This window comes from Galeopterus variegatus, unplaced genomic scaffold, assembly GCF_000696425.1.
Source record: "Galeopterus variegatus unplaced genomic scaffold, G_variegatus-3.0.2 Scaffold187, whole genome shotgun sequence".
Taxonomy (NCBI): Eukaryota; Metazoa; Chordata; class Mammalia; order Dermoptera; family Cynocephalidae; genus Galeopterus; species Galeopterus variegatus.
Window position 1 is genome coordinate 574091 of NW_007726298.1, and position 15193 is coordinate 589283.

The 15193-nt window shown below is 38.9% G+C and overlaps 1 protein-coding gene across 1 annotated transcript in view; it reads left to right on the forward strand.

Moving 5' to 3' along the window:
* ANKRD10 (ankyrin repeat domain 10) overlaps positions 1–14377 on the forward strand; it is a 32751-nt gene extending 18374 nt beyond the window's left edge. Inside the window, exons 5-6 of the mRNA XM_008564470.1 lie at positions 8792–8887; positions 12781–14377. Coding sequence (XP_008562692.1) covers positions 8792–8887; positions 12781–13256 — 572 coding nt within the window. The 3' untranslated portion in view covers positions 13257–14377. The remainder of the gene's footprint in view (positions 1–8791; positions 8888–12780) is intronic.
* The last annotated feature ends 816 nt before the right edge of the window (positions 14378–15193 follow it).

Consider the following 15193-nt stretch of genomic DNA (forward strand, 5'->3'; position numbering starts at 1 on the left):
ATTTTTTTCATTTGTTGTATCTGTTTGAAATATAACTATTAAAAAAAAACCTGCCACCATGCCTGATTATTTTGTTTGTTGTGAATGTTCCAGAGCTTAAAAAATTGTTGATGGTCTGCAGTAAAACATTTTCACATTTGGTAACGTAAATGTTTTCTATGCTTTTACCACTTGCACCATGATTCGACCTCACTTGGTCTCCGTACCCCATGTGGTAGTATGTGTTTGTTTATTGCAGCAAGGTCTGGTGTGTTAATTTGACGTTGAGGATTTAAGTCTCTAAGGTAAGTTATTTTAGTTTTAAGTATGCTTTCATTTTTTTTTTTTTTTTTTTTTTAAGATTGTTCTGGAGTTTGTATATAAGCAGAGTCAGCTAGTTACTTTTTTTTTTTTTTTTTTAAGATAACTGGTAAGGGGATCTTAACCCTTAACTTGGTGTTGTCAGCACCATACTCTCCCAAGTGAGCCACAGGCCAGCCCAGCTAGTTACTCTTGAAGTTAAAAAAAGCCTTCCTTTCATACAGGAAAAAAATTACATCTGTGTCTTAATCAGAAGACAGATTGATATATTGGCAAGAATATTTAGTGAACACAGAGAAGGAGAGATGTGAGTGTAATCAATCAAAATTATGAACTCAGATGAGATTTTATGAGAATAAACAGAAAGTCATGTCCTTTGGTTTAAAAAATAACTGTAGGGCCGGCCCGGTGGCGCACTGCTACAGTGCACCGCTTGGGAGCACGGTGGCGCTCCCGCCGAGGGTTCGGATCCCACATACAGACCAGTTCCTGCTCACTGGCTGAGCGAGGTGTGGGAGCAACACCGAGGGTTGCGATCCCGTTGCCGGTCCCGGTCCGGTACGGGCGCGACACTGAGGGTTGCGATCCGTTGCCGGACACGAAAAAAGACAAAAAGGAAAAAAAATAAAAATAACTGTACAAGTATAGCATGAGGAAAATGCAAGTGAATCTCAGTTAATTACCTAAAAGACTAGAGGTCTTCGTTCACTCTAAATTTGGTGTGGTAAACATGATGCTCTTTCCAATGCTTACCTCGTTTTACTTAACTGGGGTGTATCCAGATGAAACAATTTTTCTCCCTATAAGTTGATAAAATGTGTTATCTACTTCACAATTATTTAATTCTTATCACTATAAAAACTCTTGTGATTATGTGACTTTTTTGTAGAAATGAATGTATGAACTCTGTTGGTTGACCAAATTGAGGGTTTTTATAAGTTATGGGCCTAGTAATTTCTAGAAAGATGCTGTTGAAGTCATAAGCATGGCACGAAGGCATGGATACACTTCAAAATGGTGTTTTTAATGGTAAAGTATTGTTCAGCATTGTCGTTGACTTGTATAATACTCTAGTATATTTTCTCTAAAATATTTTAAAAGCCCTTCGAGAGCATTCACTTTTTAAAAATATCCTTTGCAGTTTCATTTAATGCCTGGTTAGTGTCGTGGTGTTCCATGTTGGCCTCGTTATGCCCTCATGCGTGAACTGTATGTGCACAGAGTGTTGGTTTATAGTTAAATATCCTTCAAAATTAGTTCATGTTTTTTATTCCCTCATTGCTGTTAAATATTACATTCCTTTTGGTGTTTTTAAAAAGTCACTTAACATTCTATTCAGATTCAAATATGACCTAGAGAGTTTTTAAAACTATTTTCACAGTTTCTAAGGTCAGTTGAATCAGCCAATATCACATTGCCTAAGTGTCCTGAAAAGTGTTTCGAAGGATTCCTTAAGTTTCCTAAACCTTGTTACTACTACACAGATTCTACTGAAGAGTCTTGCTGGTTTTCAGGGTTTTTGTGGGTTTTTTTCATCTAGACAAGGATTCATTTGGTTGACCAGTGGTTAGAGGTTCATAGTTTGCACATTGAACTTGCTGTGCAGCTGTCCCACACCACACATTCCCGGTCCTGAGCCTGAGGGTGCTAATTCAGAAGAAAATGTGGGTTGAGCCCAACATTTTTATTTAAGTTTTGGAGGTAGTAATTATGCAGACCTAAAGGGTTGAACCACTCTTTCAAATGCACATTAAGTGATGAATAATATTTCTGTGAACATCACAGTAGAAATCTTTGTTAAAGCCAAGATGTATGTTACTTCAAAGCTGCTATTCCCTAGCTTTTCTAATTTGTTTACTGACCATGACATTGATTACTAATTTCCTAAAGCTTCCTAATAGTTCAGTCCTTTATGTAGTTGACAAATCTAAGGTTTGTCTCACATGTCACTTGGTTGTGTGTGTATTATTTTTAATTTTGTATTTGTGTGAGCATAGACAGATTCATGCCATCTTCAACCCATCACTCCTTTTTCTTTCCTGTATGGGGAGCAAAGAGGTGGTTCCCTCCCACCCCCAAATACCTGTATGTTCTAAATGAAGTTTTTCTTGATTTGATTAGATAATTGTTTCCATTTTTGAACAGTTTTTTAGTTTGCAGTTTAAGATGGTCTGCTTTAGTTTGTTTTCATTATAATTTCTGGGATTTTGTTTTGATTTGCTGCTTAAATATGTGTGAGCTTAAGTTGCGTCAAAATTATTCATTTTATTAGATAACTTTTTGGTTCTCATGCCAGAGTAAAAATAAGTATTTTTTCTTTATGTACCAGATGCATATAAAATGCTTTTTTGAATAACTTCACATATAAAAATATTTACAAGAGTTTAAGTTGTCATTTTCTTGGCTTTTTTCTTTCTTTCTTTCTTTTTTTTTTTTAAGGCACTTGGGATAATATCTTGACTATATATAGACTTTGGAATCATGAGTCTGGCAAATACCTACTGTTCCCCACAGAAAGGAGTACGTCTGCTCTCAGTAAACTGCTTTCCTTTCAAGTCTTTTAAATTGGAGGAATTTTCCCTTATAAACTATATTGATGTAAAAGATCTTACATAAATAAAAATGACTTGCCTTTTTGTATTGCTTGAGTATAAACTGTCTTTTGGAAGGAAGTTATACTACAAAAATTTTATACTCTAAAATATCTTTCATAAAGTCACGTCATTATTAAAGTACAGTTTGGTCAGAATGCAGACATAATAGATGTGGACGTGAACTCTGGAGGGTGAAATGAAACCCAAAGTTACTTGAGCAGTTGGTTTTGCTGAAAAGTATTTGGGGGTAATACTTTCCCCAGTGTGGAATTTTGTTCATTCAGGATGGTGCAGACAAGCATCAGTATACAGTTTTTCTGTTTATCAACATTCGTGCAAGATGGTGTGACAGGTGGACTTCAGGACTGCAGCTGCACCTGCTGTGCACAAGTCAGTTCAGGTTTGTTAGTGATCCTAGTTAACTTTCAGGGGTAACTCAGTACAATTATTCGTATATGTATTCCTTGGAAACTTGTGAAAATTATTTATCGGTGAACCTGGTTAGAAAAGAATGCCAGTCTCTCCCATGAAGGAAAACATCATCTTGTTAATAATGTTTTCATTAGAGGTCTAGAGTCCTAAGAGCTAGTGTGAGTTAGAAAACTGATCTGGTAACCTTCACTTTTATAACTGTGGAAAGTGCTGCCATAAGATGTAGGCTGTGATGATATCAGATCTCAAGCATTAAGTGGATTTAACAGTTCTGTTTTAATCGTATGGGTATGTTACTGATCTCAGAATCTCATCCATAATGTGTAGGTATTTAATATAAAAATTTTGGGGGGGGGAAATATCTACAACATTATGACTTAGTTTAAAATTAGTGAAAAGTTTCTTGGCACACTTTTTCCCAGGATGAGTTGAAGATGGATAAAGAATCTCCATTTTTCTGTTTTGATTGTTCATGTTGAACTAAAGGAAGGGAGGGCGGATGTGACCAGTAAGTTTATTACCTGATGGGCGTTGCCTAATTGAAACGTGAGAGTCAAGAAATCAAATGCCTCCCAGGAGTACGTTTTTAATTTAGTTCCTTCTAGTTATATATATAACACTTTAACTTCTTTTTTTTTTTTTGTCTTTTTTCATGTCCAGCAACGGATCGCAACCCTCAGTGTCGCGCCCGTACTGGACCAGGACCGGCAACGGGATTGCAACCCTCGGTGTTGTGCCCACACCTCGCTCAGCCAGTGAGCGGGAACCGGTCTGTATGTGGGATCTGAACCCTCGGCGGGAGCGCCGCCGCACTCCCAAGCGGCGCACTGTAGCAGTGCGCCACCGGGCCGGCCCTAATAACACTTTAACTTCTGATGTCAGTTTTCTCAGATTTGCAGGGAAAAGCTATTTGTTTTTGCCTTGATCCCTAAAGATGTGACACCTTATAAATACAATCTGAATTATACTGAAAGATTTGTTTCAGTCTTGAATTCAGCAAACTTCACACACCTGATTTGTTCTCCGTGCAGTTGTGGATGCCACAGTTGAAACAAAACTGAGACTTGCACATGTCCTTGAGAATAGTCTACTTCACGTGCACTTTCCCTCCTGTGTTCTTTGAACAGAACCTTAAATCCCTTTTAGTCTTTTCTTCGCAAAGCACTGGTGCTGCTTCCTTCCTGCCCATGGCTAGAATTCATGCCAGGGCAGGTGTCCAAGTCCCACAAAAGGTCGCCTTGAGTGCTATTTTTATTTTAACAGGACCTTTCTAAGAAAAAAATAGATATTTGAGTAAAATGTGCTATAGCAGAGCAAAGAACAGTTCTCTTTAATAATGGCTGGTGGGAAACTGCAAAGGGGACGATTTTCTTGTTCCTTGAACAGGGAAAGTGAGGCTTCTTCCCCAGTGGTTAGCATTCTCAGTAGAGGGAGGCACTCAGTTCAGTGGAAAGCCACAGGGGCATGAGGTGTCCTGCAGCACCTGGCCACCTCTAAGGGTCGTGGACCAGTGCTTGGAACCCTTCTGCATAGCACCTGGAGACAGCAGAATGTAGGTTACTAGTCAATCCCAAACCACACTTAACATTCATTTTATGAAACTACTTGGCATGTTTTGTATATGTAAAATGGTGTCTCCTGCTTTGTCTTAGGGAGCATAACCTGATTGGGATAGGTCTTGGAAGTAATGCCCTGTTAGCCAATTAGATCACATAGTCTTAAAATATAAGACTGTATAGAGTACTACTTCTGCCTATTAAGGGATTTATCTGCCTTTAAAGTTAAATAGGCTTGATTAGGTGTTTTCTTTTGTTTTTTCCACAAGCCCTAGGTATATTTGCAAGTGTTCCTGGCAATTAAAGTCTTGTTTTCATGTACGTGTTCTGCATGTCAGTATAAGTAGTAAACCTGAGTGCATCCTAATTCAGCCTAGTTGGCACTAAAATATCTGCATAAAGGCATGGCCTTTGTGTCCAATTGTGTCACTTCTCTAGTGCAGCCGACTTTCCCTGGCTTTTAAAATTGGATAAGACCTATTCCACGTTTTCTAGTTGCTTAATCATAAATAGTTCATGTAGTTTTAGAGTCTTGCTGAGAACTGGCTTTAGGGATTTTGTCCCACTCTCAAGTTTTAGATGAAAATATGCAGACTGCTGAGTTGTCGCAGGCACCAGCCCCAAATGGAGCACCTCTCCTTTCCCCCAAGGTTGAAAATGAGGGGTTTCTTAGCTGGTGGTATGTACCATCTCCTAGTGATGGCAAGTTGTCACACCTGACCATGGTTGTACCCTTGGGGGATGGAGGCTGGGAGGTTTGGAGCCAGTCCTAGATAGTTTTCTGTCTAATGTGGCCTGGAAGTCTGTCTTCTCAATAGATGCCTGCTTCAGCAGTCAAAAGGCGAGGGCATTTTTAGAAAGTTGTCCTATTATGTAACGTTTTCAGAAATGTTCAGCAGTTTTTCCAACTGTGGAAGTCAATAGGAACAATGGAAAGAGAAAGTGTTTCCTTTCCAAAACGTAAGTAGAATAAAAATTGGTAACTATGGAAGAAGACGTTTTCTGAAGTGTGTATCCAGGTCACCTTTCTCAAGTGCAGCGTGTCGTGTTTAAGTGATTCCTTTAGCAATGGCAGGTGAGTTTGTGGGGAGAAAGTGCCACAGGTGGCAGTCTTTGATTGTGGGAAGAGGCAGCAACCAGAGTTGAGTCCTGATCCAGTGTCTTTAAAAACTGAGAGGCCAGTTTTAATTTTGTGGCTTCTGACATACAGTTTTTAGAAGTAAATAATCGCAACCTTAATACCTCCATCCAGCCAACTGAGTGATGTTTATTTTTAGGTGCTTGGAGTAAAAAAGTGAAGGCATTAGTATGAAGTAGTATTGCCCAAGGTTTGGGTGGCAGACCACGGGAGAGACGCTGCAAACACTGGAGAAATGATGAGATTCCAGAGTGTCTGTGTTAACGTTCCCACATTAGGGTTTCCTTAATGCTAAAATGTGAAAGAAAGCCTTTTATTTTCATCTTGCCTTATTAATGAGGAGCCATCTGCATTAATGAAAGATGCATCTGTTAAACGGAGCCATCTCAGAAGTCCCTGGTCACTGCGTACTTCTCTTGTTAAGAGATTCATTTTTGCTTTGAAACGGGTCTGTGCCTCAGTCCTTCATTTAGTTTCTCCCCAAGCTCCCCTTGCTGCAGCTCTTCTGCCCCCTAGTGGCAGGTCTGCCTTCAGGCCCCGCTTCCCCTGCAGAACCTGCTTGCCTGGAGTGGTGGTCATTCTTCAGCTTTGATTGCTGCATACTCCCGTTACTCGTAGTGGTTTTTGTCTACTTTCAGTGTTTTGTTTGATCTGGCTGTCGAGTGGGCTTTCTTTGTTGATATGGGCACTGGGCTGAGTGAATGAAAAGACAAGAATCCCTGCTTTCACAGTTTTTTTTTTTTTTTTTGTCTTGTCCTCACATCTTGTCAAAAGGTTTTTTTTTTAAACCTGCTTTTCAGAGGTATGAAGCCGCAAGTATAACCTCTAGTTGTCGCTTTACCCAAGGAACATTGGCATCTGAATTCTAGAACAAAGCCAGACCGTAGGCGTATAGATGCATAAAGCTGTCTGCGCTGTACTCCCAGTGAGCTCAGCTTAGCAGGCAGTGCAGAGTGGACAGGAACAACCCTGCCCCTCACTGACTGCGGGGTCCTCATCTCTGAGTGCAGGAAGGATGCCCTGGAGGGTGTCGAGGGCCTTGCCACCTGGCACACTTAGGGGAATTTACTCCTCTACCTACCCCCATTTTTTTCTTTAAGATGCTCTGTTTAGGGCCGGCCCGGTGGCGCACTGGCGAGTGCGCCGCTTGGGAGCGTGGCGGCGCTCCCGCCGAGGGTTCGGATCCCATGTGGAGACCGGTTCCCGCTCACTGGCTGAGCGCGGTGCGGGCGCAACACCGAGGGTTGCGATCCCGTTACCGGTCAGTAAAAAAGAGACAAAAAGGAAAAAAAAAAAAGATGCTCTGTTTACCACTGATTTTTTGAAAGTACCTGTTTTGTAGTGAAGGTAGAGCCCTGTCATCTATTTTGGACCTGTGGAGGGTAAAGAAAAGCTTGAGTGAAAAAGACTAAAATCCACAGTTTTTAAAGTACCCATGTTTGAAGAATGCTTTTGACTGTTTACATGTGTAGACTTCTACTTATTTTCCCCACTACACAAATCACACTGTTACATACCCTCCTAGATACCAGTCATTCAGAAATTGGGTTTCTTGTTCTGTACAGTAGCATCTTTGGCAAATAATCTGGAACTGGTACATATAACTGAAAATGACTCATATGCCTCTAAAAATAGAACTAATTAAAGCTGCAAAGTTCAGTTCCCCCTATTTCTAAATGTTTATTTGAAAGAAATATTTAGCACTGACAGTTATTTGGTGTGTGTGTGTGTGTGTGTGTGTGTTCTGGAAATAATTGTAGGCATTTGCATTATGAACCAGGAGTGTGTGCACAAAGATGCATTTAAGAGGATGTTGATTATGTTATTTCATGATAGGAGAGAAGAGGGAGGCAACGCAGACAGATGCAGGGAATTTGGTTGGGTGAACTGTAGTATAGCCATACAGCAGATTAAAGATTCTCTGTAAAGTAGTTGATGTGGGTTTCATACCATGGTCAGTGAATAAAGCAAGGTGTTAACAGTGGTCTTTTAGGATCCTTTTTGGTAGAAACATTTTTATTAAGACTAGAAACCATCCATTGAGTGACAGTGGCTGCTTTTGTGAAGCGAGGACTTGTAGGGTTTGGGGGAAGAAGTGTTTGTGCAGAGTATGCATTACTTGGAGGGAAAGTGATTAGATATGTGCATTAGCATCTCAAAAATACAGAGAATGATAGTCTTGAAGGAATGTGCACATGTAGGTAGCTTCAGCTCCAAATGTCTTTGAGCCAGGACTTTTTAATGTATGTCTTCAATTTTATTGTATTTTGTTGCTCAGATCAAATGCCACTCTGGGGCAATATTGACAGAGTTGCCTTAAATCTCATTACTTTTTATTCTTGGAATTAGTGAATGTTTATAAATCTTAGTATTGTTTTAATGGTTTTATGTTACTTAAGAATTGTCTTAAGTATTTCTTTTAAAAAACATTTGCTGAATTTGGAAAAAGAAGTCAAGAATTGTCTCTAAGTTGTATGACCACTTTATGTTCTCCAAATAACAGCCTTAAAATTAGAATTTCTGTCATCAAATAAATCTAGAATAGGTATCTGAAATTTCATGACTTCCAACTGAAACTGCACATTTAAAGAATTTTTTTGTGTGTTGTGGAAAAGTAAGTTTCCAGTAGTGAACTATGTTCATTAGCAATCTATAGATATTTGAATTATTTTAGTTTTAAAGCATTCTCTGGTAACAGAAAGGAATGAAAAATGTGTCTTAAAATGTCGTGTGTCCAAAGGAATCTAAAACAGTCTTTGTTTTCTGTACAGCTCAAAGCTTGGATTATGCCATGTCACTAGTGAATGGTGAGACAGAAGACGATGCTGACAAAATGCACATTGATAGAGAGTTGGCTGTTGTAACAGGTGGGAGTGGACAGTTTCCTGTTAGCTGCAACAACAATCCAATGGTCGAAGACACCAAACAACAGGAGAGTGGTTCTGTTGGACCAAAAGAAATAGAAATATATACTGTTTCAGCAATGCAAACCCCTTGTCGTTGCAAGAATCAGTATGCATATTATTTCTAACATAAGTTTCTCTTAAACTTTTTTGCACTTTGTTGTCTAGTGTCTTTAAAAATGTTATTATTTGCATATCTTGGACAAGTTTGTAGATATAAGGTTATGCGTTTTTGGTGCACTCTATGGATATGAAAAATATAAGTGCAATCTTCCTATTTTGATTTGAAACTTGTTTAATGTGCCTTGCTTATTTTTGATGAAATTTTTATTTTTAATTTTCTGACACATGACCTTTGGGTGACTATACCGACCATGCTGTTACTAGTATTTTCAGAGCCGTATATTGCAAAGAGGACAACTAGCTGTAAACATTGAGAACTAGTAAGTGTAACTTTCACTGGTAACCCAGTCAGCATGGAATCTTTTACCCAGCACTCTTGGTTGTTATGGTTTCTGTGGCATTCACTCTGGGTCTGTTAAAATGCTCCATGTTTCGCAAAACACATTTTATACCTTAAAGTTTTTGGTATATTAAAACAGTTCTATTTTCAGTTTTCAAAAGGCTTTAAAAGCTCAGTTTCTTCTAGCATTTAGAATATCTAAAAAGATTTATCCATTTACTAATGCTTTTTTCTAACGTTCATTTATTTACATGACCACAAGAACATTTTAACCATTCTCTTAATGTGTTAATATATTTAGAAATAGATCCTTGTTTTTTTGTTTGTTTCATTATTATGTCTATCTTAACTGGGAATAAAAGATTATGTATTTTGTTTCCCAAATCCACATGAAAAAGTCATTTCTGTTCATTAAAATGAAAAGGAAATGTGTATATCTTTCTAGAAGCTACAGAATTGTTAGGGAGGGGCAGAGTTTTATGCCAAATAATTAAATGGGTGGAATTTCCAAGGGAAATTGATTGAATAGTACATATAAAAAATAGTAGGTTTTCTATAGTCAGGGGCTATAACAAAACTCTAAGAATGCTTTTGAAGAAAACGACATTGCTACATGCTTTTGAATAGGCAAAAATAATCATTATTCTTAAGACATCAGCTCCTTGCATTTTCATGTTAAACTACTAGCATAGCAGCATGGAGCATTTTGTTGAAAGGCCATGCGTCCTTCCAAGACTAGTCGTCCCGTGTATCAGTTGTCAAGTAAGCAGCCCACACGTTTTCCTTCACGTGATGTGTAGAACTATCTTACTGAATGGACAGATGGGTTGAGTCACTGGAGGCCACTTGCAGCCTTCCTTCTGTGAAACAGAATTCCATGTCCACTAAAAGTTACAGGGAACGGCCTCCTCCGTCCTCTGAGAGTCATCACAGAAGTCAGGCTGCTGTCCATTAAATACTTAAAAGTAACGTCATTTTTTTTGTTGTTATTGTTTGGTGAAATTATTTTCAAGGTTGATGTGTTTTTTAAAAGCTCTGTACAAACAATGTTTTCATGTTTTAAATGCCCCTAGTTTGAGACTCAGGATGAAGTCCACAGTACTTGTGTCCTCAAAGGACTCAGGAGGAGAGAGCTTTCTCATACATCCAGGTCTTCCCATGTTGGGTCAGCTGGAAGGGAGGCAGGATGTTGTCAGAAGCGTCACCCCCAGGTCCGTCCTGGCTGCCTGCATTGTGTCCTCAGGATGCTGGAGAACCCAAGGAGGAGCTGGGCAGGCAGGCGAGACAGGAAGGAGGAGCAGAGGAAAGGAGGGCCAGAAGCGCACCAGTCCCGCAGCCGGGTTACGTCTCCGGGACGTCTGCTGTTCCTGTGCTCAGTTTCATTAGATTTTTTTGTAACAATATGAGGTGATCACCTAATCTTGACTTTGAGATTAAATAATGGAATGAATTTACTGGGCAGTAAAGCAAAGTTCTGCTTTATCCTTTCAGTACAAAACTGTGTATACACAGGGAACATTAATAACTACCAAGGTTGGCACTGTATTTGAGTTTTCTCAGCTAGGGGAGATGGTGTACACAGGCACACCTCAGTTCACTGTGCTTCGCTCGTGCACGTCACAGGTACTGCGTTTCTTGCAAAGGTTTGTGGCAACCCTGCATCAAGCAAGTCTATCAGTGCCATTTTTCCATCATTTTTAACTTAAGCTATGTGCATTTTTCAGACATGCTATTGTACATGTACTAGACCATAGCGTAAACATAATTTCTGTATGCACTTGGAAACCACAAAGTGTGTGCGACCTGCTTTATTGAGGTATTTGCTTTATTGGACTGGTCTGGAACTGAACCCTCCATATCTCTGAGATGTGCCTGTACTTTTTTTTTTTTTATTAATATACATTTTTCCTGGGAATAACTTGTCTCTTTTTTTTGTTTGTATTTTATACTTAGTCCTTGAAACACTTGTTCTCTAGTCGAGTTTTAACTAAACAGAAAAACTGTCATTTTAATTTGAAAAAAATATATTATCATCTGAAGAATTCATAGCAGTTATTAAACAGATTTTTGCTTTAATTGCCAAAAAATTAATGATTGATGTAATGTTTAGGAGATGTTTTTGTTCATTGAACAAGATCTTTTGTTGGCAGGAAGACTTACAGGACACGCAAAAACCTCTGTCAGAAGTACATAGGTTGTGAGACAGAAACGAAGCCCTTCTTGGGGAGAGTAACACAGTATATGACATAATTAGGGTAACTATGTATTTAGGATGTCTTTATTCTAAAAGCTATTAGAACTGAGCTCTTATATATTTAATATTATGCCTTCCTTTGATGGCACAGAATATTGAGATAAAATTTAATATTACCAAGCAAGAGATAATTGTAGTTCATTCTGTGTATTTGCTCTGTGAATTTCTATGACATGAACGTTAATTCTCGGGTTCCAATATGAAGAAAAATAACTTGTTATTGCCTACCCCAGCGTGCCCAAGCATTTTGTGATTGACTCCTTTCCCATAAGACATCTTTCTCCTAATAGATGTCTATGTGCAGACTGAACTGTCAGCGTTTTTTTCCAACATAAGTGGTTTTTGAAAGTAACCTAATAACATGAAACCTTGGCCGTCAGTCACTCCACTTGCTGGACCCAGAAGGCACTGTTGAGAACGTGCTGTTGGTCCAGACTGTGTTCAGGAGGCTCACTGGTGTTCACAGCTCCTTGCTGGTCACCTGTTTCTCTGTGTTCTGACACTGCTCTTATGTGGCACTTTGCAGAAGTACTATGTAGATTTGAGTGTTACTAGGGGGAAAAAATGGTTCCTTTTAATATTCCTGTGTATGCTTCCCTGACTTATGAGGAGAGAAGCTTTTTAAAAACACTGTGTGATGCTGCTATACGTAGTTTGAAAGACTTTCTTAATTTACCTGATTCATTTACCTCTTTTTTTCCCCCTAAGAACTAGAGAAGTTTTGTGAGTTTTTTTAACCCTTTGTAGAAAACTTTGCATTCATTTCTGGTGCACCTTTTCATGGGCAGTTTTTAAACTGTTCTCCAAAATGAGTTTTTCAACAGCTTTTCAGTACTGTTGGTATTTTTCATGCAGTGTATTTGTCAACTTTTTTTTTTTAATTTGGCTACTCAATGCTGCTGAAATGCATACATTTTCCCTTCTTACCAGGCAAATGCTATTATTGTGTTTTATTTTTAAATCTGCCTATGCACATCATTTCTTACTTTGGAAAAGGAACTGGTTTGTTTAAAAAAAAAAAAAAAAGAAAGAAAAGAAACTAAGTAAGTTCTTAAAAATTATAGCAACAGTGAAGCATTTTATAGTTTCTCCTCCCCCACTGGTACTGAATTTTGGTGACAGGTGTATTTCTTAATGCAGATATGAAAAACAGTAGCTCCGTACCGAATACATTGACAAATGGATCTGTCATCAATGGACATTTGGACTTCCCCTCCACAACCCAGCTCAGTGGGATGGAAAGCAGGAATGACCAGTACTTAACAGGATCTAATGGAATTAGCAATGGATTAGTTCCAGGACGACCATTTCCAAGTAGCCAGGGTTCTCTCTGTGTTAATGACACTGAGGAGCCAGAAAAGACCATGAGCGTTAACCCTGAGATGTGCGGCTCTCTGCACCTGAATGGGAGTCCAAGCAGCTGCATAGCCAGTAGACCTTCCTGGGTGGAAGACATTGGGGAGAATTTGCACTATGGACATTACCACGGGTTTGGGGACACCGCTGAAAGCATCCCTGAGCTGAACAGTGTGGTCGAGCACTGCAACTCGGTGACAGTGGAGGAGCGCTACAACAGAGCCGTGCTGGGCGCCATGCACCTGCACCACGGCTCCTAGAGATGGGGGCCCGTGCTCAGACACACACAGTCCTTTATGGCAGCCAGCTTGGAGTGGCTGGAAGGACTGTCATGATGTCTACTGTTTTTTTATGCATTAACTGTCTGGAAAAGTAAACTTTCACTCAGCTTCCCAGCGAGTGCGTCTTTGTGCATGAGTAGGGCTGGCTTAGTGCATAGATGTTTCTACTGTGCAGTATCGCTCCTTTTATAAGGTGCACTTTTTGGAGTTTAATTTTTCTGATGCCAATCTCAACATTTTCTTTTTAATACTGTCACCAGAAATTGCCATTTCTCCTTTTGTCAAACTGAATTATATCTGATCAAGATAAATTGGGGCAGTAAAATACCTGGCAATTTATCTCTGTTTGCACAGGGGTGTCATTTTGAAAAGCTTGCTTTTACTCTTTCCTGTAGTTTGTGATGGAACACGGCTATTTCCCTATGCAAGGTTCAGCCTTACAAAGATTTCTTGCAGTGAAGTGTATGTCTTTTTCAATGTCTTTGCATTGAAACTTAAACTTTGCAACTTGCTGTGTGGTGAAGGTTTTAGTTGTAGACAGACACAGTGGTTTGGGGGTATAAATGGTCCCCTTCTTTAATGACGTAGACCACTGCCTTAGGTTTCATTTTGAAACAGGCTCAGCCTGGAACTGAATCCTGATTTATTGTGGGTTTATTCCACATTTCCTACTAGGTGTCTAGAATTTTTACCGCAGATAATGGTTTCCTTTATATGTAGTGGAAGTTACTATTTGTAGGACTGGTCAGGTAAAGATACTTAACTGACCATTTTGACTTAACACTTTTCTTCTTTTTATTTTTTGGGGTTTTCTGCTTTAAAATATACACCTCTATGTATATCCAGTTAACAGGATTTTGAATCTCTCAGTAAAACTGCATTAATGTTTATCGTTTTATAGAAATTGACTTATATTTAGACAAGTAGTGGTTACTCTGTGCAAATATTGTAATGAATTTTTACTTTTCTGATTTTTGTATAATAAAAATTGGTGCAGATAGCGAAAACGTCAAATGAACAGACCCATGTTCTAAGAGTGTTATTAACATTTTGTTTTAAGACTGTCCTTTACAAATTGAATAAAAAAATTTTCACACTTAGTTTGTTTCTGGAATGTAGTCTCTTCCTGGTTTGTGTGTGTGTGTGTGTCGGGGTCACAGGGGTGGATATCAATGGGAGGAATGGGAAAGAAACAGAAGTTTAGTATTGCATTTTATTTCCTTGTAAGATTTTACTTTATTCTTCTTCTCTCCATATAATATTTTTTCTACCTTTGATCTGTTAATATACTCTAGTTTTATGGCACTTTGTCTTACTGAATCTCTGTTGCGAGGGCAGGATAAATTGCATGTCAGCTAGCAGTATTGTCCCCAGGTGCTTATTTTTATAAAAGATAGCAACCATAATGTTCTCAACTTTTTTGGTTTCAGCAGATATTCATGAACATAAGCCTTTTAAAAATGTAAATTGTAGTTAGTAAATGACAGCAAAATAGTCATTCTGGCATGCCTACATGTGTGGTTTAAAACATTCACTACTTTATACATATTCTTGGAACAGTTAATAGACCAAAGTGAGGCATTAAGTTTTGGAAGTGTCACAAAAATTATGCTGAGAACAGGAAGAGTAAATACATAGTGTGGAATCACAGCTGCACCTCCCGTGCCCATGGCAGACAGCAGTAATCAAGCCAGAACCCAGGTTTGGCCTTAGAAACCCTTTCAGCAGATCAAACCAAGAAGCCACCCACGTTGCTCTGAGTTTTTGAGAAATGAAACAATTCCATCCCCAGCTTGGACTTTTTAAAAGTATTTCAGAGACTTGATAGTTAATGTTTGCTGAAAAACATGAGATCAAAGCATTCGATGAATCTTGGGAATTGCTGGACAGAACACGACTGCTTCTTGGGAGCAGAA